This window comes from Copidosoma floridanum, unplaced genomic scaffold, assembly GCF_036245765.1.
Source record: "Copidosoma floridanum isolate Cflo_tuat_1 unplaced genomic scaffold, Cflo_Japanese_pri ptg000007l, whole genome shotgun sequence".
Taxonomy (NCBI): domain Eukaryota; kingdom Metazoa; phylum Arthropoda; class Insecta; order Hymenoptera; family Encyrtidae; genus Copidosoma; species Copidosoma floridanum.
In genome coordinates this window covers 9548429-9575548 of record NW_028321884.1, presented here as the reverse complement: position 1 = coordinate 9575548, position 27120 = coordinate 9548429, and the positions used below count along the sequence as shown (strand labels likewise).

Sequence of the window (27120 nt, the reverse complement as noted above, 5' to 3'; positions counted from 1 at the left end):
AGTATACACAATTTATATATTTTTTTAAATATTTCTTTTTATTAAAAAATTGAAGAGTCTTTTCTTACTAAAATTAAGAAATAAAGAAAAATAGATAAGACATTTTTGTACAGAGAAAAAAACAATGATTTTTTTTTTTTTCACAACTCCAACGTTGATAGTGAACGAGCTTTGTGTGTTGAGAGTCCACAGTGCTTTATATACAAATAGATTGTACACACTAGGAAATTATATTTTATCTAATATAAAATGATAACAAAAAGAAATCATAAAAATAACATTACTATATATAATATAAAATGTGATTTATACACTAGTGGGAACAAAGTATGGAAATTCGTCCATACTTGAGTGAAAATATAGACGAAACTATAATTATATTTATATAAAACTCGACTTAATAAAAAATAAGAGATGTGAATATGGACAAGTTTTTTATTTTTTCATTTTATTATTATTTTTGATGTTATTGGCATGAGAACCGGCAAATTATCAATGAATAATATTTAATTTACATTAGACAGCTTGTAAAGGGCTGTTATTTTCAACAGGCTGTCAAGGAGAGGATATAAAATAACAAAAGAGAGAGAAGAGGCAAACAAGGAGTTATCTCTCTCTTGTCATTAAATCACGGATACTTATCTCCACGTTAAGATTTTAAACATTTTAAGATCGCTCGGCTATCCCCCTTTCACAAAGCGGTCTCCCTTTTTTACAAGAGCTATTACATTTATCATAAAAATTAGGAAATTCGATTATTGATGAATTCATTTACAATTATTATTATTAATATTTATTTTTATTTTATTTTTTTTTTCGCGAAAGAAACGTTTGTCGGGTGCTATTTTGATTCGCTTTCTCTAACAATCATCTGACAGTTACTACGTGAATGCCATACAAAGGCATCAAGTGAACAGCGACGTCAAATACGCACCTTCAAAACTTGCTATTGTAAGGTCTTTCGTTTTCCGGTGGCCACACATGCAGCACACTCTAACACCTTCCTCCCCGAGTTATGGCTCCCGTTTAAAGTACGGCGCTCTCTTTGTTTTTATCACTCGAGTAGTTCCCTATCCCGTCCGTATTTCCTTGATACTCATACTTCATATTTTTGTATATTTTTCACTCAATGTAGCTCCGACCAACTTTTCGTTCACGTGTTGCGTAAAAAATAAACGTCAATGATTATTAATATGGCGCGCGATCGTGTGTCTGGGTTTTTGTATCGTTTTTACATCTAAATGTATGTATTATCTTTTTTTATTTATCAATTCTTAGGGTACCAAAAAAGTGAAAAATTGAGTTTAATCAATAAAAATTTTTTTTTCAAAAATAATAAGAGTAAATACCGAGATAACAAATAATAAAGATAAATAATACCCTACGTAATAATAAAATTATCAAGAACACGCGATTTAGGACTTGGCACATTTTTTTAATATCCCCAGTAGTTCTCAACTTATGCAATAAAACAGATAATCAGTAGATTTGTTGAAGCTACGTTTTCAGAGTATGTCGGAGAGAGTTGGCGACATATAGGTATATTGTGGTTAAATTCTTACGAGCAAAGTATATCTGCGTACATGTCACCAAGTCCCTTCGATACACTCTGAAAACGTAGCTTCGAAAAGTCTAATAATTATGTTCTTACTTATTGTTTTTTATGATCATTCAACACTAAAAACCTTAACAAACTTGACATTACAAAATTAACAAAAAAGAAAGAATAAAATTTATGAAATGACAAAAGTTGAGAATAACTGGGTCACTATATAGATGTACTAAAGGCGTAGTGAGTTTTTTTCAAAATGGCACGCGACATATTTTTTATTCTTTGGTAGATGAATCAAAGTTATATTTTACATGTACTCCTTTTATGAAAAAATCGTGAGAAAATTTTTAGTTATTTACGAAGACAGATATTTTTAAATCATTTGCTTATAAAACTTTACGCTAAAACATGCTAATTGGAAGTTAAATTTAACGGAAACGGTACTAAAAATATTCATTAAATTTAAAAAACTTATTTATGTAAACGTTAATAGCTTATATTTTAAATTTCAACAGTTTTGTAAGAAAATTATTTTTTGCGTAAAGTTCTGAAAAAATAAAAATATGTGCCAAGATCTGAATCGTTTTTTTTCTTTCTACTACCTAAAATATCGAAAAATAAAAGAAGATTTTTTTCATATTCATACGTAACGTAAGTTGATTAAAGTATTTAAAGATATATTATTATTATTATTATTATTACCATTACATATATATATATATATCCCCCTTCTGAGAAAATGTTTTGTTTAAATACATACATTTAGGTGTACAAACAATACAAAAACATAATCACGCGCGAGCACTCATATTGATAATTATTGACGTTCACTTTTTATGCAACATGTATACGAGAAGTTTTCGGGTGCTACATTGGCGAAAAGTGTATACAAAAGTTTTGAAGAAACTTGGGATAAAGAGAAGGGGTGAGAGAGAGAAAGAGACAAAGAGTGAGGTGAGTGAGGGTGTATACGGGAGATGCCGGCACTTAGTGAGATCGAAGGAACGGAGGTGATCAAGGGATTACTCTCGAGTGAATGTTAACAAAGAGAGGGTCCGTACTTTACGGGGCCATACACGGGGACTGGAAGGTGAGAGCTGTGCTGCAGTGTCCACCCAAACGAAAAAACCTCACAATTCTGCAAGTAATTGAAAGTGCATATACAACGCTAAAATATGCACCTTCAAAACTTGCTATTGTAAGGTCTTTCGTTTTCCGGTGGCCACACATGCAGCACACTCTAACACCTTCCTCCCCGAGTTATGGCTCCCGTTAAAAGTACGGCGCTCTCTTTGTTTTTATCACTCGAGTAGTTCCCTATCCCGTCCGTATTTCCTTGATACTCATACTTGATATTTTTGTATATTTTTCACTCAATGTAGCTCCGACCAACTTTTCGTTCACGTGTTGCGTAAAAAATAAACGTCAATGATTATTAATATGGCGCGCGATCGTGTGTCTGGGTTTTTGTATCGTTTTTACATCTAAATGTATGTATTATCTTTTTTTACTTATCAATTTTTAGGGTACCAAAAAAGTGAAAAATTGAGTTTAATCAATAAAAATTTTTTTTTCAAAAATAATAAGAGTAAATACCGAGATAACAAATAATAAAGATAAATAATACCCTACGTAATAATAAAATTATCAAGAACACGCGATTTAGGACTTGGCACATTTTTTTAATATCCCCAGTAGTTCTCAACTTATGCAATAAAACAGATAATCAGTAGATTTGTTGAAGCTACGTTTTCAGAGTATGTCGGAGAGAGTTGGCGACATATAGGTATATTGTGGTTAAATTCTTACGAGCAAAGTATATCTGCGTACATGTCACCAAGTCCCTTCGATACACTCTGAAAACGTAGCTTGGAAAAATCTAATAATTATGTTCTTACTTAATGTTTTTTTTTGATCATTCAACACTTAAAACCTTAACAAACTTGACATTACAAAATTAACAAAAAAGAAAGAATAAAATTTATGAAATGACAAAAGTTGAGAATAACTGGGTCACTATATAGATGTACTAAAGGCGTAGTGAGTTTTTTTCAAAATGGCACGCGACATATTTTTTATTCTTTGGTAGATGAATCAAAGTTGTATTTTACATATACTCCTTTTATGAAAAAATCGTGAGAAAATTTTTAGTTATTTACGAAGACAGATATTTTTAAATCATTTGCTTATAAAACTTTACGTTAAAACATGCTAATTGGAAGTTAAATTTAACGGAAACGGTACTACAAATATTCATAAAATTTTAAAAACTCATTTATGATAACGTTAATAGCTTATATTTTAAATTTCAACGGTTTTGTAAGATAATTATTTTTTGCATAAAGTTCTGAAAAAATAAAAATATGTGCCAAGATCTGAATCGTTATTTTTCTTTCTACTACCTAAAATATCGAAAAATAAAAGAAGATTTTTTTCATATTCATACGTTACGTAATTTGTTTTAAGAATTTAAAGATATATTATTATTATTATTAATATGTATATATATATGTTGCGATAATGTTCTGTTTTAATACATACATTTAGGTATTTAAACAATACAAAAACACAGTCACGCGCGAGCGCTCATATTGATAATTATTGACGTTCACTTTTTATGCAACATGTATACGAGAAGTTTTCGGGTGCTACATTGGCGAAAAGTGTATACAAAAGTTTTGAAGAAACTTGGGATAAAGAGAAGGGGTGAGAGAGAGAAAGAGACAAAGAGTGAGGTGAGTGAGGGTGTATACGGGAGATGCCGGCACTTAGTGAGATCGAAGGAACGGAGGTGATCAAGGGATTACTCTCGAGTGAATGTTAACAAAGAGAGGGTCCGTACTTTACGGGGCCATACACGGGGACTGGAAGGTGAGAGCTGTGCTGCAGTGTCCACCCAAACGAAAAAACCTTCCAAATCTGCAAGTCAGTGAAACCGCATATACGTCGCTGCTCTATTGATGCCCCTGTATGTGATTCATTCACGTAGTAACGATGAGATAATTGTCAAGATCGCGACATCAAAATAGCATCTGACGAAGGTTCCTTTCGCGTTCCGAAAATGTTTTCACCTTGGGCAGAAACACAAGTTGTAGTTTCTGCCCAAGGTGAGAACATTTTCGTCCCTCGGGCCCACTGCTATGCCCCAATGGCACACTCCCCGCCCGCCAATTACTTCCCGACAAAGTACGGGAAGAAACATTCTGACCCTGCCAGGCCCAAAGTTCGTTCCCGCTCTAGGGTGGAAAGTAATGGGCGGAAAGTGAGCCCTATGGCGTTATTACGCCCTAGGGCACACTTTCCACCCGCCATCTACTTTCCACCCTAGAGCGGGAACGAACTTTTCCCCCCTGGGGCATTTTTGAGGTGCCCCCAGTAGACCCGACAGGACTCGCCGCATAAGTTCCATCGCCCCGCAGCTACCTTACGTCCGCAAAAATCTGACGACGACTACCATTGGGCCTGGCAGGGCCAGAATGTTTCTTCCCGCCCGTGGGCGGAAAGTAATTGGCGGGCGGAGAGTGTGCCGTAAGGCGCACAACACTGCGCCAGAGGGGGGAAATGGTAGTTGTCGTCGGATAAGTGGGACGGCCCGAGGTAGCTGCGGACCGATGTCGCATATGCGCCGAGTCCTATACTTCCTACTGAGGGAACACCAGACTCTCAAAAATGCCTTAGGTAGGGAAGTAAAATTAATTAAATAATAATAATAATTGTAAATGAATGGCCAAAAGCGACAACCGAATATATGCTGAAGTATACCTGTACGTATATTGTATAGGTGTACCTCAGCCTATAATTGGGTATCACTTTGGCCAACGCAACCTAATGTAATACTTTTTTTTTTCTTCTCTTCAATGATGTTCCAAAAAAAAGGACGACTACTCTGTGAAAGCGGGATAACCGAGAAATCTTGACAAGCTGATATACAAGCGTAATATCAATTTGAATAATTTCATTTTTTTCTCTTTCTTCCTCACAATCTGTTTGCCTCCCGTTGTTAATTTTTTACAAAAGTCTATCCTTCCCTGTCTCTTCTATTGTTATACATCTTCTCCTTAAACCAATAACAACCCCCACAAGCACAGAAGGAAAGGACGCGATCGAGGGATATCTCTTTCGGTCGTCGATACACATAATAATAATAATAATAATCATAAAAATAATATCATCTATAGTAATGCAATTTAAAAAAAGTCGATAAGCGTCGTTGCGCTCCCTTTCCTTCTCTTGCCGCTCGTCTCTCTTACGGCTCGTATTTTTTCTTTTCTTTTTTTTTATCTACTATACGCAGTGCCTCGCGCGATTTGTTTAAACTATACCTTAATTTAAAATATATGCTCATTTATAATATGTATAAACTATATACAACATTGTCTCATGTCTCTATATAGGTATGTGAGTGCGCCCTCCTTCAGAGCCACGGGGAAGGGCGCGCGTTACGCATAATTTCTGTACTTATTTTAATTACTAATAATTACTAATTAGCAGTGGCAAGCTGGCCAGCTGGCTTGAGTCTCTATAAGCACCATATCAAGATTTCACCAGTAAAAGTCACTACAAACCCTCGACGAATTTAGATAGCTGATCCTGCGGCGTCATGGGGGTAATGTCGTTGCCGTCTTGGCCACCAACGGCAGCGTTCGCCGCCGCAGGCGACTGATGAAGGGGCAACTGGACACCCGGATGCGGTCCAGGCTGTCCTGGTTGACCACCGGCCGTCGCTTGGCTCAACTGCGACAGCATCATCTCACTGGGGCCACCGAGCTCGTGTGCCGGCGAATGTGTGGGCGTGCCGCCCGCGTGACCTGGATGATGGTGAGGCGAGGGTACGGGGCCAGCGCGGGGCGAGGGAACGGGCTGATTTCGCGGAGACGGTACCAGACGGGGCGACGGGTTCGGTTGGGGCGATCGTATAGGAGGTGGCGAGCGTACCGATTGCATCAGTTGCTGCTGCACCGAAGAGATTCCCGGAGGTCCCATCACGCCCTGGGGAGACGGGACCGGCGGTGGCGTCAGTTTAAGTCCCGGCTGTACGTAGCCCTGTTCGTTGAATCCACTGTAACCTGTGACAATGAAATCGCATTGTCATTTTCATCATCTCATTCGATTGTTTCGTTACATTATTATGTTGAAATTGAAAAAAAAAAGTTTCGACAAACTTACCCAGCATTGGAGGCCTGATGGGTCTCTGCTGGCCGTAGGGAGGTGCGGATGGCTGAGTGAAGGGCTGCGAGCCCACGACAGATGCCGCCGCCGCGGCTGCTGCCTGTTGCTGGGCAGCGTTCTGCTGCTGTTGCCTCTGTATCATGAGTAACTGTTGCTGTTTCAGCCACTGAGGATTGTGTTGCATGTTCATTTGCTGCTGGCTCTGCTGCTGTTGCTGCTGCTGTTGTTGCTGACTCAATATCGCTTGAAGCTGCATTCGGTTTTGATGATTTTGCTGCTGTTGCTGTTGTTGCTGCTGCTGCTGCTGAATTATGTGCTGCAAGCCGGGCTGCTGTTGTTGCTGCTGCTGAGCTTGGTTAGGACCTAAAAGACCAGTATTGACAACGTGTTGCCCGGTTTGTTGTTGTTGCTGCTGCTGCTGTTGTTGTTGTTGTTGTTGTTGTTGTTGTTGCTGCTGTTGCTGCTGCAAAGCGAGGGCCTGCTTTTCATAAATAGTATGGGGTTTTGACACATTATTATGGATCAAGCATCGTGTTAAAGCTGCTGTTAGAATCACTCAGTAGCAATAAAAAATTAAAAAAAATATCAAATACTGCGGTAAAGTATAACTTACTTGGCGTTGTTTGATGAATGCAGCCATAAGAGGTGGGTTACTTTTGAGTATGTGCAATATTTGGTTTTGCTGCTCGGGCGTGTTGGGGCTTTTGAGTGTTTGCATCAACTGCTGCAGAGCTTGTTTTCCCGCAACATTCTGGCCCACTTGTCCCGCAGAACCCAACATACCGGGTTGCCGAGCCATTTGACCTCCAATGCCAGCCATTCCTGGCTGAATTTGTTGTTGAGGCTGCGGTGGTTGCTGCTGCTGCTGCTGCTGCTGTTGCTGCTGTGGAGGGAGAAGCTGCGGGGCTTGCTGCCGTAGGCTAGCATTTTGTTGCATCACTGCATTTGGTTGATATCTAAAGTTCAGTGTACTATTGCTACAAGTAAAAAAATTGAATTAAAGATTAGTAATATTCATTAAAAAAAAAAAATTAAAAATTTCACGAATCAAGATTATTACCAGCCAATACTTACTTTGGCCACTGATCCATGGGTAAAAGATGTGCGCCACCGGGATTAGCCATCTGTACGGGCATTGGCCTTTGCATCTGAGGCGGAGGCATGACGCCACCTGGTTTTCCGGCAACCGCGCCCATATTAACCCCGAGACCACCAACGCCGACTCCGCCTGGCGTCACCTTGCCGTAACCGACGACATGTGGTGCTTGCTGTCTTGCTGCTTCTTCCTGCACTTGCTTAACCACCTGGAGAACGTGAGCAGGAGGCGTTTGCGTACCGGGTTTCATGCCGATACCAGGCTGATGGTGTGGCGACGGCAGTGACGTTGGACTTATGCCTGGCTTCATCGTTACGCCCGAGGGCATCGTCGTGTTCACTGGTGTCGAGCCTGTTTGCATGCTCAATTCGGAGCCTGCTGAGCGAGTATTTGTCATCACAGCCATACGTCGCCTAGAAATTTTTAAAATGTGGCCATTAAATACAATTCACTCCTTTGGAGTTACATTAGTATGACGTTTAAAGTGAAAAAGATTTTCACAATCAAGTATATTAAACGACAAACACGTAAATGGAAGCATTATATTAGTAAAGAAGATAAAAGTTATTAGGCATCAAAGAACTCAAGGATTAATAAACATTAAAACGTCGCGCGCGCATCTCAACCTTGAAGATATTTTTAGACATTTAGTGCTAATGAAATTCTTGGTTTTGCTGGCATTCAATGATACTGGTATGCAACCAAGAAATATTTTGAATCGGTATAATAAACTTGAAATCGCTTGAATTATTTTCTTTCTTCAAATTGATACCCATAGCGTTTATTTTCCCAAGAATATCTAGTAATGTATAATAAACGAAAATTACTTTATCAATTGAGCCTGCTGCAGACGGTGGTGTTGTTGTTGTTGCTTCAGTTTTTGTTTGATGTTGAAACAGTAAGGCACTGGACATTTTGGTTCAGGACAAGAGCGTGCATGATGGCAGACAAGAGCAATGAGCTGTTTGCAAATCGGACAGCCACCGTTCTTTTTTCGCTTGCACGTCTTTACGTGATTGACCACTCGCTTCATCCTCTGGCAGCTGGCTAACCGGCAATTGGCGTCTTTGCATTGACATGCGTGCACCAAAGATTGTATGCACCTTTGTAACGAAAACTTTCGCGATTCCTGTTGGCAAAACAAATTGAATGACGGTTAGATATAATTCAAACGCTAATAATTTTACTGAAAGTTAACTTTCAACGACAAAAAACATTGCATACACCTACGTACATTTAAATACAAAATAGCTATAGATGTACAAAGATGAATATGAAAATGACGGTACTGTGCGAAGAAAAAAAAAAAAAAAAAAAAAAAAAAAAAAAAAAAAAAAGATGAAAAAAAGTTATATTAAAAACAAAATACGTACTATTGCATTTACTTGTTTTGCATCTGCCGGCGACGATCCATCGTCCAAATCCAAACCAAGTTTTTCCATGGGATGTGGATGACCTTCCGTTTCTTTACAACTTAGACATAAATCAAAATCCTGAAAAAGAATGTTGAAAGAATGTGATTTTTGTTTCCAAAGCAAAAATAATACGCTGTAGCAGACAAAAATCATACTTACATCGCAAACCGCGCAGTGATACCTCGTTTCGATGTGATTCTTACATTTATTACAAGTATATACGAATTTGTCTGTGCCCTGATTGTGTAACTCGTATAACATAGACATAGAACTGAATTTTGCTCGCCTAAGCGATGAGAATTCGAAATGCTTTTCTTTAGCCATTGTGAGAAAAGCATCACGCCCATCCATGAGATCGCAACTTAAAAGGGGATCCGGATCGTTGATAGGCTGTAAGCTAGCTGCACTTTGAACACTGTGTAGTCGGATTACGAAGAATACTTCTTTGTGCTTCTCCATTGTTGCGAAGATTTTAGTTTTGAGATCGCTTCCCGTCTGCGGATTGTTAGACTTTTTGCTATTTTTTCTTTGATTCGCTTTGGACTTGTTCGACTTTTTTGCTTTTTTCTGACCCTTCTTTTTGCCGTCAGGCCCAGTCTCAGAGTCCTCTGATAGCGAAAATATCTGCAATATTATTAATTTTTGTCAAATATGATAGTTTTTATTTAAATTATTCTAAATGCTTACGTTTGCAGCAGCTGCAGCAGCTTCCGCGGCCTCAGCTAGTTTTCGCTTTTCTTCCTCTTCTTGATCTAATTCTTTTATACTATCCTCAAGCACGTTAGGCCAAAAGTCACCTTCGAAATACGGTAATTCCGCTACTGATGATAAATTATCTTCCGTCGCCTGTTTCAAAATGTCCTGTAAAGAAAACCATTGATCAGTTAAGACACACGATTGGTCGCAATACTTCGTTCAAATGGATAAGTATAGCCCATTGATCCTGTGTACGAATTTTTTAAGGTAACAAGTACGTTGTATTTGAAGTGGGCAATTTACTTCAAGTCCCTTTAGACACCTAAGCGTTACAATTCACACTTAGGTAACACTGGGACTGGTAACATTTTATTACTCAAACTACTACTGCTCACCTTGAAGTCCAATACTATTCGTTCTTGCATGCCCTTTTCTAGCATCTTTTTGTACCAATCTTGTAACCTTTTAGGCTTCGGTATTCTCTGATCGCCAGGATGACAGAAGAAAATATAGTCATCACCTTCCGACGGTGGACATGCCCATATATGAGCCATGGTATAACTGAAATAGCAAAAACAAGCCATTGTTTAAACAAATGCAATTCGACTTTCGCTCTAAATGTACATCATACAGATTTTCGAGAGCAACACTCACCCAAGTTGCTTGGCGTAATCGAGATACCCAAGCAGAATCTCATGATAGACGGCTGTCCTAAACTGCTTTGGTCTGAAGAAGTGCACCGAATCGAGGTAGGCTATGTAAACGCGCCTCGTATTGGGCGGCGTGCATTCGCTTCCGTACTCCTGCACATGCATACCAAAGAAACAAATGTCGACACCGTCCACCTCTTCGAAGGCAAACAGAGCTTTGGCGCGGTAAGGAAATTCCCCGGGCATGTCGCCGTTCTCTACGAAACGACTCCTCATACCCGGTTTCACTTCGACTGTCTTGTCGCTCGACGAAACGACTCGTATTGACACCTCACCCGCACCTGCTTCTTTCTTTTTTAGGAAGTTGTTAACCCGCGTCTCAATATAAGTGCCCATTTTCGTAACCGGTAGTCGCTTCGCGCTGTATTTATTGTCTTTGCGCTTCTGGCCTTTCTTTTTCAAACAATTATCACAGGTAAATCTGTTGGAAAGCAAAGGATTCTTCGTTAGTATTACGAGTTGGAGTTTTGTTTAGGAAAGCAAGATGCATAGGTGAGAAAAAAAGCTTTACCCTTGCGGCCATATCTGTTCTATGTGCAGTACGCAGATCATGTGCACCTTTCTGCTACAATCTGTGCAAACAACAAACGGTTCTTGTTCCAAGTAATCGTTTTTCATTTCTTGGAACTCTTCCTTTTTAATGAAACTGAAATCATAAAAATTGGCAAATTCAAATACAAACCATGGATTCGAAGAAGATGTTAGGTCTTGATAGGTACTTAAACGCCCTCGAGACCAATTATTTTTCTTATTAGATTTGATAAAATGAAAAGTAAAAATTGAAAACTTACGTTTGCGGCTGAGTCGGATCGTCGCCTAACGTCACGGTATCTCCAGGAATGTCGTTGAAACATTTTTGACAGAAGGTGTATCTATCAGGAACAAGATTATACGTCTTTACACTATTTGCATTAGACATCCGAATTGCGATCCAAAATGAGCATGGTTTTTCGGACATTCGGATATAATAGTTTCAGTCACCACAAACGTGTGTTACCCGATGTGTATTTTAATCATTGTTAATTTGCAACATTCAACAATCGTTGTAAATGGGATACATAGCGTGCGTTTTCAAATAAAAGAAAAAAAAAAAAAAAAAACACATTTTAATATTATTACGTAGCCAAATAGCGTCCGTAATTAAGTTATCGTGTAAAATAAAATTAATTTTGCCGATTTCCCCATATTTTATATTTCGTTTTTTCAGTCATTCAATTTATCCGAGTGTCCAAGGAACCAATTGATTGAGCAATCGATGGTGATGGTGATGGTTGGTGGCGTGGGTTTTATTTTTTTCAGAAGCAAGATAATACGTAGGCAACACAAGAAGAAGCAAGCGGCAAACACGGGTTCGTTTGTGTGTGCGGTTGTGTGCGCAATCCGTGGATGTGTAATTTTTTTATTTGGTTTCAAGGAGGGTACATACACAAAAGAAGAGAACAAACGGTGCCATGGTTAGAAACAATACATCAAAAATCATAAGTTTAACTGTTGTTACATACATACGAAAATTTAAACGTTTAATCATATTGTAACTTTGTCGAAATAAAGTTTTCTTTGCAAGCGTTCATATGTATAGCAATGAAACTCTGTTCAGCAAAATTACACCGAAATTAATATGCTTTGTACAATCTGCAGTGTAAGCTATTAAGCGCGCATTTATATAAAAAAAAACCAAGCTCATATCAGTTTCAATTAAACTATCCGACACGACATTTTAACTTCAAACAACGTTGAGTAAAAAGAGTTTACTTCATTAACTATCTCTTCTATACTATAACTCATTACAAGGCGCATATTGAGAACCAAGGACTAGCGTTTGCTATCAGTGCATATATTTTAAAAATAATTACTACAAAAATAAGTAGACTTTTACTTGGTTCTATTGTCTTCTATTCATACATAATATAATTACATACGGACATATCGATTGCACTTGGAGGAGGTTATTCAGATTTTTTACCCAAATTAAGAAAGCAAAATACGATAAAAAACAAAAATTTAACGATTCTTAGAATCGTAAAAATGTAAGTACGTTTGAAGAGAAAATTTTCTCCAAGGGCTTAAAGATATATCGGTTGAAATACGTACAATTTTGTATGTATGAAATCGAATATTAATAAAAAAAATGTTGGCATGAATATTTTTACTGACCTGTTCTGGTACGAGAAGTACTTAGCGTCCCTTGCTATCGTACACAATTGCTTGCCGAAACAGCACATAACTTGTGGATTGAACGTATATTTTCTGCCGCAACAGTATCCCAGCGCGTGCATCACAGGATCAATTTCTTTTTCAAAGACTTCCGATAACTGCAAAAATACAACATGTAAATGATTACAAAAAAGTTACACTATAGCATGAAAATTACCTTGAAGACACAAAATTAAAAGCTGCTTACCTTTGTACAGTATCTATAAACCTTGGAAGTCTTGCGATTGTAAAGCCACGCGTTTTCAAACATCATCCACACGTCATCAACGTACTGCCATGGATCGCTATACTGCCCCGTATCTAACTTTCTTTTAATCGTGGACAGATCCATGGGCTTCTTGACAATGTCAAAGTAGTCGGGGATGCCCAGTGCTTGGGGATCTACAGGCTGTCTGAACGGCAGAGACTCGGGATCTTGACGATAGAGCTTCTCAAGAGTGGGCATGAGCGCTTGCCTCAACTCGTCGGGCTTGAACAGACAGATTGGCTTTTTGTCGCCGGTTGAGCTACCACTCGGGGTAATTGGTTCTGGTACCGATGGCTTCATGTCGCTACTCGTTGAATCTTGCCCTGGCATGCTTTCTTCTTTTATTCCCAATTCCTCCTGTTAAGCATATTTTAATTTTTTATACATACATTTGTCAACAAATTATCGACACGCACTTAAAGTGTCGACAATAAATTTACCTTGATTGTAGCATTGCCAATGTGACCGGAACACTCTTCCATGGGTTCCTGTTTGATTTCAGTCTTGCTCTGATTGCCGCTCATATCGTTACCGGCCTTGCCGCTGCCGCTCGCGGAGTCGGGTCTACTGGTAATGCCCGATCCGTCACCGATCTCGCCGTCCTGATCGATTTCCATTTTAACATTGGACTCTTCGCTTTTGATCGTGTCGAACTTGCCCTTGCTGTTGTTCATGAGCAGCGTCGGGGAGTTGTCGCGATCGAGAGCGGCGGTGATCGCAGCCATCTGTGACGACATGGAGGAAGAGCCTCTAGGCGCATTCAGAGCAGCCCGCTCTTGTGAGCTCATGCCCTTGCCGTGGTTAGCAGGGGACGGAGTCGTGCTGGAATGGGGCGGTGTCAGATTTGCGCTGGCTACCTGCGACGGTGTCATCAGAGAGGGAACGAGTGGCGTATTTGGCATCGAAGTCACCGAATGGGGACCGTTGGGTAGGGACGTGGCACTCGGACTGGGTCCGCTGGACGCTGGCGGGGGTATTGTCTGTGGCGTCGACACCGAAAGACCGTTGTCATTGGGCGTCGTGGACGAGAGCGGCCGCGACACCAGGAACTGTTGGTTTTGCTGCTGCTGCAAACTTCCAAAGGGCGATGGCGCCTGTGGTATCGTCGCAGAGACATTTTGGCCTACACTCGTAGGCTGAGTCTGTTGCTGCTGCTGCTGCTGCTGTTGTTGCTGTTGAAGCTGCTGTTGCTGAGCAGCTTGCGCCGCCGCTAGCCTGACTTTTATTATCTCATTGAACTGATTTTGGTTGTGAATCGACGAACTGTTGGACAGACCGGTCGACGTGCCGTTGGACGTTGGGAATTGACTAGCCGTCACGGTTGTCGTGGTCAAGTTCGTTTGGGAAGAAATTTGAGACTGGCCAAAGGGACTTAGGCCAGGATTCGAGACGGTATGGCCATTGGGACTCGGGCCCGCCGGTCCAACCATCATATTTTGCTGCTGGTTCTGTGCCTGCTGAGCCTGAATTTGTTGGACCTGTAGCTGCTGAGCTTGCTGGTTGAACTGCATGCGTTGATTTGGCTGCATGGCGGGCATACCGGGCAAACCAAGTTGGCCCATACCGGGAGAGTGGTCGCGTAGTGTTGGTTGAACCGCACTGACTGGCCTTGCCACGGAATTCATATTCTGGGGCACGCACGGCCTCAGACTCGGTCCTGGCGCTCCAGGAGTCTGGGGTTGTTGTTGTTGTTGTTGTTGTTGTTGTTGAGCCTGCTGTTGCATTTGTTGTTCTTTGCGTTTCTGACGTTTCTCTTCTACGTGATTGAAGTAAATAAAAAAAGTATAAGTTTGGTGTGATAACGACGTTTCAAAGGATTTCAACCTGAGAGTATACATAACAATAAAATTGGACTTACCAAGTTCTTTTTGAATTTTGTAGATTTTCTTGGCTAACAGGTGATAGTACTCCGACCTCGAATTGGCCATTTCGTACATATCACCTTCAACTTTTCTGGCGTACGCAACTAAATTGTGCATTCTTTTGTCCAACATAGCTGTGGCATCGGGGGTGGGGAAAATCGCTTGGACACTGAAATTGGAAAAAAAGCATTATTCCAACGTTCAATCACAACTACTACGACTACTGCTACCAAGTAAACGTGAGAAAGCGCATACTTACAGTTTATGTACAAGGTGATTTCTGAGATCGGGGGTGATTGACAGATGCCACTCTTTTGTACCTTGGACAGGCGTCGCGGTTACCTGGCTCGGCTGAAGTCCACCAGGGAGTTGGAGACTAGCAAGGCAGTTGCTACCATCGCCCATGAGACCGGCCGGGACGCCACCCGGCTGGCCAGATTCGCCGAGACCAAAGAGCTGCTGCTGAATATTTGCAGCCGCAGCAGCAGCCGCTGCGGATGGCTGTTGCTGCTGCTGACTGACGACAACCCCGGGTACTCCGGCACCAGGGGCTGACGTCGGAGTTGGCTGCTGCTGCTGCTGCTGCTGCTGCTGTTGATTGGCTGCAGCAGCAGCGGCCGCCGCGGCTGCCGCAGCGGCACCTGACACACCGGACGGATCCGAGCTTAGAGGCAGGGAGACGTTAGGTGCTACGACTTGGTGTGGACCGGCACCCACGACCGATGACTGATCGGGACCACCTTGAACATCGCGCTGGGGCAACCTAACGTTGCTCATCGCGCCCGGTTGCGCCTGAAGCACTGGATTCGCCATCCGCGCTTGTCTGTTGACGCCTTGTTGGGGCTGCAGGAGGCCGGGCTGCGTCGTCGCGGGCACGTTTATGCCTAGAGCGTCGTAGGCCCTCCGCGTATCCGCTAAGCCGGGATTCTGTTGATTGTTCGCTTGTGCAGCGCCCGCGTTGTTCTGCCAATTTTTTTCGGCCTGTTTTAGCGGATAACAGACCGGACAATCGGTTTTCGTGCAGTTCTTCCAGTGACCGATTATTTGTCGGGACGACGTACAATGGGGAACGTTGCAACTTCGGCCAGCCGTGCATTGGGACAAATGGTTTAGAACATTTTTCATCGTCTTACAGTGTGGCAGGTTGCACTGCCACTGTTCCCCGTTGTTGGGTGCTTGATTCTCCCGGCGCTGGCAACTGTGCGCATGCAAAAACAAAAGAAGCTGCTGCTGAATGAGCTTTCGTTTTTCTGGATCCGCGATAACTGGTCTGGCACCTGGAAGAACACACGATACCCAACAATTAATACAAGGTTGCAGTAATTTTATGAATGTAAGGACTCTGTGGCTTACGTTGTTGCTGGCTACCCGGTACTTGGGCTTGCGTAGCCTGTTGAGGCCCGGGCTGACCACCACTGGGCGCCCCACTCTGCGGCTGAGCTGGGCTCGGGGCGGGTGGTTGGGCTTGCTGTGCCATGCCACCTTCCTGGCCAACGGGCACGCCACCAGGCAACCCAGCTCCTCCTAGACCCGCTGCTCCAAGTGGGCCTGAGGCACTAGCGCCCGCTGGGCCAGCTGCTCCTGGCACACCACCGAAGCGGCCTACTTGCATCGCGGTCATCCCCGCGGCTATTGCGTTACGCTGTTGAGGCGTTACGACTGCAACTGGATTGCCCGCAACTGGGCCTGCTGGGCCACTACCTGGAGACCCTATTGTAGACAAAAGGTGCTCTTACAATCACGAAAAAAAAACTCTCTAGTATTGGAGATCAAAAGATATTTTTTATAGCCATGTGGTCGAGGTGACTGACCCATCGCGAGAAAGTAATCAAAGCGACGGGCTAATTAACCTTCCAAATTGATTTGGCGCACCGTTAGATTGGACATTTGACAATGAAGCCTTGAAGGTAACAGGTGCGCTTTGGGCAAAGTGCACGATAAGGTGTATTATAGGTATAGCGTCGACTTACCGTAACCGTAAGGACTGGCGGCGGCAGCCATCTGTCCCATGTTGGTCATATTGGACATGTTTGGGGGCACCTGCATCCTAGGTCCACCGGGCCCGGTTAGTATGCCACCCTGATGGACCTGCTGGTGGGGACTCTGCCCGCGTGCTGGACCGCTGACCATGTGAGCCGCCTGCTGCTGCATCGTCACGGTCCTGACATTCATCATGCCACCACCAGCCGGGCCATTCTGCATCTGGGCGACTCCCACGTGCTGGGTAGGGCCGACGTGGTGCATACCCCCGGGGCCACCCATCATCGTCACGGCGTTCAAAGGCTGCTTGTTCAGGCTGTTGGCCACGATGAGACCACCCCCGGCCATGCCACTCATGCTGCTACTGCTGTTATTTTTACTACTACTGCTGGGTGCTGTTGTCCCGCTCGTCATGACCAAGCCGGAGTTCATGCCCGGGGGACCCTGCATCGCCATGCCACCCGGCTGGGGACCTTGCTGACCCGGCTGTTGGCCCGGTTGGGGACCAGACTGCGGACCTGACTGTTGGTTTGGTTGGTTCGACTGCTGGACGACCGGCTGATTTGACTGGGTCTGCTGTTGCATGCCCATTGCACCTGGAGGCGCTCCTGGGCCGGCCATCGACATTGCCTGCGGCTGACCACCCGCCAACGAGCTGGCTATACTGCCCGACAGGCCCAAAGAGACGACCATTTGCTGGTCGACGACGTTTTTCGAGACCGAAACGTTTGGCGGCGACTGTAGGCTGGTCGACTTGCTACCAAGGGCGTTACTAGCCATCACGAGCGAATTCGTCACGAGGCCCTTGTTGCCCTGTTGCTGCTGTTGGAGAAGGTGGTGCGATAGCTGTTGCTGTTGAACGTGGCGCAGATCTGGATCGAGGGCGCCGTTTTGCTGCCCAGGTCCAGGACCCGTGGCTGGGGGTTTTGTGCTTTCAGGCGCAGAACCCCAGGAGCTCGTCGACAGCAGATCGTCTGGCAGATTGTCTTCAAGGTCGAACATGTCTGTGTTCGTCATGTAACCTGTGAAATTGAAAGAGAAGAAAAGGTCTTCGTTAGTTGATCCTTTATTTTTTTTTTTTTTTTTTTTTTTTCTATGGATTGTTAACATTTCGTTTTTTGTTAATCTCTTTTTATGAAGGGAATGTGTGGTGTGAATGTGTTAAAACGATAGTTGTTTTTTTTTTTTTTTTTTTTTTTCTTTCTATTTTTGTGCAATGGAGCTTTACAATGTTGAATGTATATGATACACTAAAATTGTGAACAGATCAATTAAGTGAAATATGCAATGAAGGTAGGACAGAAAAAAAATAAAATAAAAAAATTAATAAGAGTTCTGAATTGTCATCTAAATTGAAGCTTAATTATATCGAACAGTTACGTTAATTTTGATTATTGTTTTTTGTTATTATCATTAATGATTAAATAAAGGCTGTGCGGATAAGAAAAGGGCGGTTTATTTGTGCAAAATGAAAAAAAAAAAAAACCGTGGTAGATACCGAAAAAAATAAGTATAGCATGATTAGTCTATGTATACATATTGCATGGAGACAAAGTTAATACCATCACCATAACTTCGAGTTCGAAGCTTTAGTTTCTGAATATTAGAACCTTTTCATGTTTTCTTTTAGAAACTTTTCTTTTGTTTACAACAATCAACTAATATTTACAATATTTTCGTTATTTTTACGTTGTACGACTGACCATATTTGTAGACAAGAAAAAAATTGGGGTAACTTACACATATGTATATAGATTACATGATGTCCAAAAAATTATATGCAAACATCTCGTATGAGTATAAACAAACGAGTGTATCAAGTGAAAAAAAAAAAAATAAAATAAAATAAAATAAACACGAAAATAATTAAAAATTAAACACTTAATATAGGAAAAATATAAGACATGAGACATACACCGCATTAGCAAAACTGTATGCTACAGCGGAAAAATCAAAAGAAAAAAAAAATCAGTCCACAATAAACACGTGCTACAAAACTACAAAAGCTGCAAAAGCTACTAATGACAAACTTGTAATATAGTCACATGCTTAGAGACATACAATAAAATGTACAAGTTGATATCTAATTAGGACTTTCTATTATTTGCAAGCTAAAAGAATATGGTTTATTTTTACTTTTTAATAACATTTATATTGTAGTATTGTTACATTTAAATAAAATACAAGTTAAATTAGATAAAACAAGTTACGTCGGTTATTATTATTATGTTGCACTTTATTACCATCACCTTTTTTTTATTACAACCCTGTGCCAGGGTCACATCTTTGAGTAACTAGATTTTTTTTCTCTCTCTTAAATTAATATTAAAATCATACCAGTATTTGTTATTTGATTTTAATGAATCGTTTCAAATATTTCGTGTTTCTCTTATCTGTGGTTTTTTCACGTGATACGACAGCTTCACGTGAATTTATCGTTCATCGTGCACACAATTTGACATTTATTACATACAGTTGGTTAACGTTGGCGAACATTTTACACGACAAAAACTTGGTTTTTTTTTTTTTTTTTTTTTTTTTTTGGAGTTGTTTCAGCATTGGGTCAAAACTTGATAGATTGTCTGTTACTCGATCAACTTATTATTTAGCATCAAGAAGGTAACAGTGAAACATAAAATATCAGCATACATAAATACTTATATTAAACACTAACTTTTTTTTTTTTTTTTTTACTTGCCTATATGAATTTAGCTAACTACCTCTCCTTCGAGATTATCGTAGATTTTCTCTCTCTTTACAATACACAATAATGTCTCTATGCGTGTCTGCCGCATGTCTCAATGTTAAAATATCAAAGCCATTTTCTTTGCCACATTGGTCAATCGCCCTGCCTGCCCTATACTACAGTAAAAAAAAAAAAGTATACAGTTAAAGGACAAAATATTTAGTATCGATTAAAGTAAGACAAAGAAGCAGACCCGTTGCTGCTGTACTGTTATCATGAGACAAATAACTAATTTTTTTTTAATGAACTTTGATAAAGTTTATGAAATTGATGATTTGAAAATTAATGGGATGTATGAATGAAAGGAAGTAAAACGAAAAAAAAAATTTTTTTTAGTGCTCAAACAAATTTATGATTTATTTCGATTAAGAAACTTTATGATCAGTGGTGGTAAATTTTTTGAAACGTCATTTTTTGAATTAGAAAGATCAGTTTTAATTTTTTTTTTTTTTTTCGTTTTCCAACACTGAACAATGAAAATTTATACCGGATGAGAGCCCTAGAAGTCATGAAAACTTTGATATAATATGAGATTTAGGTTTAGACACACGTTTTTCGCGATTGATTATTAAAATCAACAATTTTGCTGAAAGTTTTGTTGTTGTTTTGTTTTAATATTTACTTCTTTTGCGCGTGGCACGATTGTGGTTCCAAATTGGCTGCATCTGAAGTTGTTGTAGATGATGATGATGATGGTGGTGGTGTAGTTGCATTTGTTGTATATTACCACTGCCACCTCCCCCGTAGTTTGTATAAGCATGGTGCACCATTAGAGGCGCCATACGCACTACATATGCATCACAGTTTATATCATTTTAGACTGTGCATCTTTGATTTTTGTTTTTAATAATTGTAAATATTTTTTTTTTTTTTTTCTGAAGTACACCTTAACTAAGTCGCAGAAACTATTAAACTGAGAGTTTACTTTTTTAGCTCAAGCATTAGATTTTATGTTTTTTAATATTCACAAGTTTATGGTTTTTTTTTCTCATCCATTTACCATTTTAATGTACATTTTGTAATATGCCGTTCAGTGTGATTCTTACTTTCTCTAATTTCGACTACTATAAGTATGATATGAATCATTAAAAAATTGAAAATTTCTAGATTCATCAAAATTTTACGAATTCTGCAGTGAGATGAATGAGAATCACCCTGACGCATATCAACTAAATTACACCAGCACCATTCCGTCAATCGACAATTTGTAGTACAACAAAATTTTTTTAAGTTTCTGTGACTTAGTTACAGTTTTGATTATTAAGATATTAGAATTGCCAGTTGTCATCGATTGACGGATTAATTATTTGTTTTCTGTACACTCGTACAATAATTCATTATACCACAGAAGAAGACAGACGAGATTTTTTTTTACATATTAAGGATGAAGGAGACTTTGTGTAATAACTAATTACATTTTTATCATTTACAGTAGACATAGGAGGAACAAACTAAGGGAGAAAAAAAAGTTGTTTATACATGGTTAGTGCACATACTGCATGCGAGCTTTACTCAAAATGTTTACTGCATCTCTGTAGATCAAAATTGTACCAAATGTCAAAGTGTGCTCATGCGTAACAGCATGCACTAGATTGGTAATCATGTAAATGTTACAATTAGCAATAATAATAATAATAATAATAATAATAATAATTAGCAAAAGCTAGGAAATTGCTCATGTATTAAAAATCTGTTCAACAAAAACGAAGTACAGAGAATTCTTGGATGTTGTAGTATAGTGTATAGTTGGGATTTCGTTGTGTGGTCTGATAGGTAAGTAAAAACTAATTCATTTGACATATTTTAAATAGAGACAAGTGAAAACAAACTTTCAAAGTAAGAAAGTACTAAATAACGCTTGAGTTTTTGACAGGACAGACGTAATGCAGTTACTGCAGGGTAAGAGGCAACAGAGAAGAGATTAAAGTCCCAGATATTTAGAAAATCGTATCATGAACCTCCACAATAAGTACAAGCTGTATCCCAAGTTCGAAAACCCTCTGGTTCATCTCTCGGTGATGAATCGATGATGAAAAAATTGAACAAGTCACAACCCTAAACATCCAAACAGCTGCAGCAAATGACTTGGAGCCACTATAAAATATATACCAAGATGACAAGGATGAAGGAGAGAAAAAGAACAAGACGCGCCTCGGCACACACCGCGAACCGCGATACTCCAGAGTCACCCCGAGAGAGTCCCTACACACCGCGCAAAGCAAAATGCAGAGTGAAATGAGTGAGTGGCGCAGAGAGAAAGAGAGAGCACAACAGAGCCGCGGCCAACACACATATACATACACTGCACAACATGTCAGAGTTCGCGCGCCCCGACACCAACGCCACAGCAGCCAGCCATCAGCCGTCTTTCCTTCCTTTCGCACCTCCGCGTTATTTTCGTGTTCCTCCTTTCTCTATCGCTCGACTCCTCTGTATTAGGTAAATGTACGCTATTGCCCCTGTTCTTTTCAACCCCGTCTCGGGCTTGATGGGTACTCGCGAGCTTTAACTTTAATTTTTTTTTTTTTTGGATTTCGGAGCACACAGTATTTCATGTATAGTATACCCAGAAGTAATAGAATGAAGAAGAACAACGCGGCAGCTAAAAGGAGCGCTATGGGGATGAGAAAATAGGTCAGACGCGCCTGTCCGGCGATGTAGAGTAGTAAAGTTGTTATATTACACACTTTACATAGGTACACACGTATATAATGTATATAACTACTAGCCGAACGCGCTTTTATATGGATGGAAGCTGCTTGGTATGTTGAACTCACAGCGGCGCGGACTCCACGCCGCACTGTGTATCACGTATATATAGGTGTTTTACATATATAGGCACACTTACCACCGTTCGCGGTGCTATGTTCCCTCGATAAAGCTTCGCGGGTGCCGAAATGGTTGCTGGGTGTGTACACACCTACTTGCGAGTTTTTTACCGCTTACGCGGGGATCGTGGAATGCAAGAATACAAACGTTATTCATCTCAATTGTCAGATCTATGCTTGAAACTTGGTTAAAATTTTCGTTCGAGTAGGGTAAGTTGATAGAAAAACCCATTGTGATTTATATTTTCAATGGATAAGCGACTCACTCGGTCATACGATTGGGAAGATTTGATAAACGAGATGTTTGGAGAAAGCTTTCATGTATTTTGGATGGAGAGACGACTACACTGTAACACCGATGTGCACCTGTCGAGGCATCATTGACAGTTGGTTGTCATTTTCCACCTGTTCACATTCCAATATCACATCATTTTCTGTGAATTTTGGTATTCATTGACTTTAGAAACATCAACGAAAAATACCAAAAAGAAGAAACGAATCAACTGATGAGTTGATTTTAGTACAAAGATGTGGAGAAAATGACATTTTTTGAAATCCTTCTTTTGTACTAAACAGGAGACTTAATGAAAAACTTTCAACAAAATCATTAATTTACTTGCTAACTAAAAAATTTCAAAATTAAAAATTTACTCACTGATGAAAAAAAAGTACTACGAAAAACATAAATCCTTCAACATGGTTTGTAATTCATTGCTGAATCTTTGGTAATCTTTATCAAATCGTTTACTGAAAATTTTGTAATTCATAAAATCCACTGAATCATACAAACTGTTTGTTACGTTACACTTTTCATACAACAAATTCAAAAATGAATCATTGAAAAATCAAAGTTTCGAACAAACAAGTATAAGCAAAGTTTTATACCATTGACAAGGAGAAAGAGCATAATGTAGAGAATGAGAGACAAGTCACAAGCGGCCCATGTGCTTGCAGTCATACAAGATTGGCAAAGAAAAAAAATGAAAACTCAAAGGCAATATAAACAAACGAGAAAAATGGGAGAAAAGGATGCAGTATATTTCGGAGCAGCGTAACAGAGCGAGTTCGGCAACAAATGATGTTTGTTAATGCACAATTGTACAAGTTCACCATTAAATCATCAACTCTGAATTCCATCATCCAAGCAGATACTTATAGTAGAGTAAACAGACTCGCACAAAACGTGACACTCGGCGTTGCGTCACTCTTGTTTGCTAACATCTGATTTTTCGACTATTTATCAACAGAATCAAGGAACGAATTGACACTGTCACTGATTTCGAAAAGTTGCCTGCTTGTCTCGAAAAACGTGGAAAAAAAAAAAAAAAAAAAAAAAAAAAAAAAAAAAAAAAAAAAAGAGAACAAAAAACAAACAAATGAATAAATACAACACAATCTCACAAAATCCATTGGCAAAAAATAAAATATAGAAAAATAAAACAATTGTTGATAATAAAGAAACTGGGTACTCACTCGAGGAATCCGATGAACCCTGAAAGGGATCACTGAGTTTGGGCCGTTTATTAGGCGGCCCGTCAACTAGATGGTCGGCCATCCTGCTGATGACGATGGTGCTCGTCGTTGTAAACACAATGGTCAGACGCTTCTCCTCGACAAAGCACCGACCAACTTTAATCTGCGTCTCTTTCTCGGCCTCACCGTGTCGGCCGCAGCTTCATCTAATTCGACGAGTAAAAAAAATAGTTAAACAACACACTGACACTTTGTTGAGTCTTTTTAGAGAGTGGGGTCTTCAAGTCAATATACAGTTGGGCACTGCCGTTGCTTCCGGGCAACGGCAACAGCGACGACGACGACGGCGACGTCGACGACGTCTGCTGCCCGGTCGTACGGGCCTGCCGCGTCGTCTTCCCGTGCCGACATCAGACTTTTGTGTGGACGCACGACACGCCGTGCTGCCGCAGCGCAAGTGCGCCGAGAGAGAGAGAGAGAGTCAGCGGAGCGAACAGTTCCAGAGGGCGCGGAGTTGAAAAAGCGTGAAGAAGATGGTGCCGAGGATCGTCGTCGTCTTGGTCGGGACGAGCTCGAGCAGTTTGATTTCGGTGCGCCCGCGTTAAAAGCAAGGAAAATCGGAGTCGATGTAAAAAGGGTAGGGAGAATAAAAAAAGAGAACTGTGATGTGATTTCGGAGCAGTTGGCGTGCCAGTTGTGTTTTGTTGATGTTGGGGCAAAGGGGGGGGGTCGCGTGTGTATACTGCTGTCTTTGTCGTGCAGCCAGCAGCGGCTTGCGCAGAGCCTCGGGAGCTTCTCCGCCTCCACTGCCCGGCTCCTCTTTTCTGCACACAAATTATTTCAGAGTGGCTTGGTTTTTCGTTCTGGGTATGATGCACTTGCAGTGGCTACACGTCAACGTGTGAGACTCTCCGCGATAGACACCACACACCACACTGCGGGCTAGGCGCACGTATCGTCGCTGCTGCAACAAGCAGCTGCAGGCCGCCTCGGCAGCATCAGAGAGGAGGCGCGACTATGACCTCGCGTCCTGCACGTAAACGTCATCTATACGGCACGAGCCTGGGGGAAAAGAAACAACGCCCGTTACGATTTTTGAAGCACTAGCGTCCAGTATACTGGCTAGCTAAATAAACACTCCGAGAATTTAAGTAGCTGTTGCTGCTGTTGGCACGGGCGTCTACGTTGTACTAACTACATCTGTGTGCAGTGCACGTCGTCCGAGAGAGAGAGAGAGAAAGAGAGCGCGCCTCTCGGTCAGTTCGTCTTGCTCGTGTTACTGTAGTACCTGCGCATGTTCGTGTGGGCGCACGCACACACTAAGGTTACAGTAGGTTGGTGTAATACACAAGAAAGACGAAGTGCGCCGAGAGAGTCAGCGGAGGAGCAAGCAGCTCCAGAGGGCGCGGAGCTAAATAAGCGTGAAGAAGATGGTGCTGAGGATCGGATCGTCATCGTCTTGGTCTGGACGAGCACGAGCGATTTGATTTTGGTGGGCCCGCGTTAAGAGCGAGCAAAATCGGAGTCGAAGAGAAAGAGAGCTGTGCTGTGATTTCGGAGCAGTCAGCGTGCCAGTGGTGTTTTGTTGATGTTTAGCCGCATGTGTACACTGCTGCCTTTGACATACAGCCAGCAGTGTTCACACATAAAAATCAGATGTCGGTTCAGACTTCGTGATCGGCGATTTTAGCAATGTGGAGCTGGGGCTGGGGCTGGTGAGCAGCACCAAGAGACCCGCGGCCTTTTGTAAATGGCTCGGGGTCGCAGTGCTGCTTCCTGAAGTAGGAGAAGGAATAACAAGGGAGGATTGGGAGGACAATTTGAGGGCCTCTTGGTAGCAGGAAGATGCCCAATGGTTCATATAAGCAGAGAAAAAAAATCTTACCATTTTAACTATGAACACTACTTAAAAAAAACCGCAATACTGCCACATTCATTGTTCATACACATGCAATTTTGGCAGGTATCAGAGACATTTAAAATATGAGGCTCAATTATTGTTCAATCTAATGCTACTTATACCTGTACAATACACATGTTTACATATCCAATTTTGTTGTAGTTTATTCTGAAAATAATAAAACTGTCGAAAATAAATTTATTTCATGGAACATAGAACAATGTAATAATTGTTTTGAAAGCAATTAAAATGAGTGAAACTATACACCAGGTCGGAGAAGAAAGTGAGTCATATTGCATAAAAAAATTTTTTTACAGAGGCAGGTATTTAAGAGTGCTTGGTTTTGGTGTTTGACTACTTGAAAAAATTTTTTTTCATCAATTTACTTATTTTTGGCAAACAAATAATGTAACATTTTATAGTCCACAAACTGAAAACAGTTCTCATCGATACCTGTCTATACAAAAAATTTGTTTTTAATATAAAATCACTTCTTTCTCTTACTTGTTGACTAGTGTCACTATTTTTTTTTTGGAAGAGTATACTATAATAAAATTTGAGTAGCAATAACGTGTGTTTTTGGACAATATAAGTAAGTATAAGTAATATTAGGTTGAAAAAATTAAGCCTCTTGTTTTGACTGCTTCTGACGTCACACCTGCCAAAACTATGCGTGCTCGAGCCGTTTCAACTGTACAGATACTGCACGTGGCAGCACTGCCGTTTTAACAGTGCTCCATAGCTGAAACGGTATGATGTTTTCGCATTCAAGTTCAAGAATGCATGTAGGTACAGCAGCAGCAGAAGACGATGATAAAAGTACCAGCAACCAGCAACAGAAACATCACCCGAAAAAAACGGCCGAGCATTAATACGATGAGCCGGTACGGAAAGACGACGATGCTTAACGAGCACGCACAAAACGGAGAAAAAGAAAAAAAATAAAATAAAAATGAGTATGAACGGGGGCCCGCGAAGGCGTACGATACCTGTCCATTGAGCCTGGGATGACAAGGGAGCCGTCCTCGGGGCAGAGCCTCCTCCCCCGCTGTACGAACGATACTGATCACACCAGAGCACACTGAACTGACCGATTTTTTACTCCAGGTTCTTCTCAGCTCTTCGCCCAAGCAACTATCGGCGAACGCGCTTGAGCCAACTCCGGTTTACGTGACGCGGGACGATGCTAACTGCACGGTTCCGCTGCACACTCCCGTTACTGAGCGGGTGTC

General features: G+C 41.0%; 1 protein-coding gene across 3 annotated transcripts; it reads right to left on the bottom strand.

The window, feature by feature from the left end:
• Positions 1-11: 11 nt before the first annotated feature.
• LOC106643433 (CREB-binding protein) lies at positions 12-27120 on the bottom strand. Of its 3 annotated transcripts, XM_089588978.1 has the most exons (24): positions 26878-27120; positions 23989-24194; positions 20310-20474; positions 17486-17990; positions 16932-17347; positions 16315-16671; positions 15571-16238; positions 15221-15531; positions 14958-15130; positions 13540-14855; positions 13040-13456; positions 12793-12950; positions 11430-11510; positions 11150-11284; positions 10583-11059; positions 10324-10489; positions 9920-10093; positions 9392-9856; positions 9191-9310; positions 8645-8946; positions 7796-8230; positions 7335-7698; positions 6719-7130; positions 12-6618 (listed from the first exon to the last, which is right to left on the bottom strand). In XM_089588978.1, the coding sequence occupies exons 2-24, from the start codon at positions 24068-24070 to the stop codon at positions 6110-6112; spliced, it is 8208 nt and encodes a 2735-aa protein (XP_089445104.1). In that variant the 5' UTR covers positions 24071-24194; positions 26878-27120; the 3' UTR covers positions 12-6109. The 3 variants fall into 3 exon arrangements, with proteins under 3 accessions (XP_089445104.1, XP_089445102.1, XP_089445103.1); XM_089588976.1 differs by having other exon boundaries at positions 6719-6938; positions 11430-11540; positions 15221-16238; positions 16932-17963; XM_089588977.1 differs by having other exon boundaries at positions 6719-6938; positions 15221-16238; positions 16932-17963.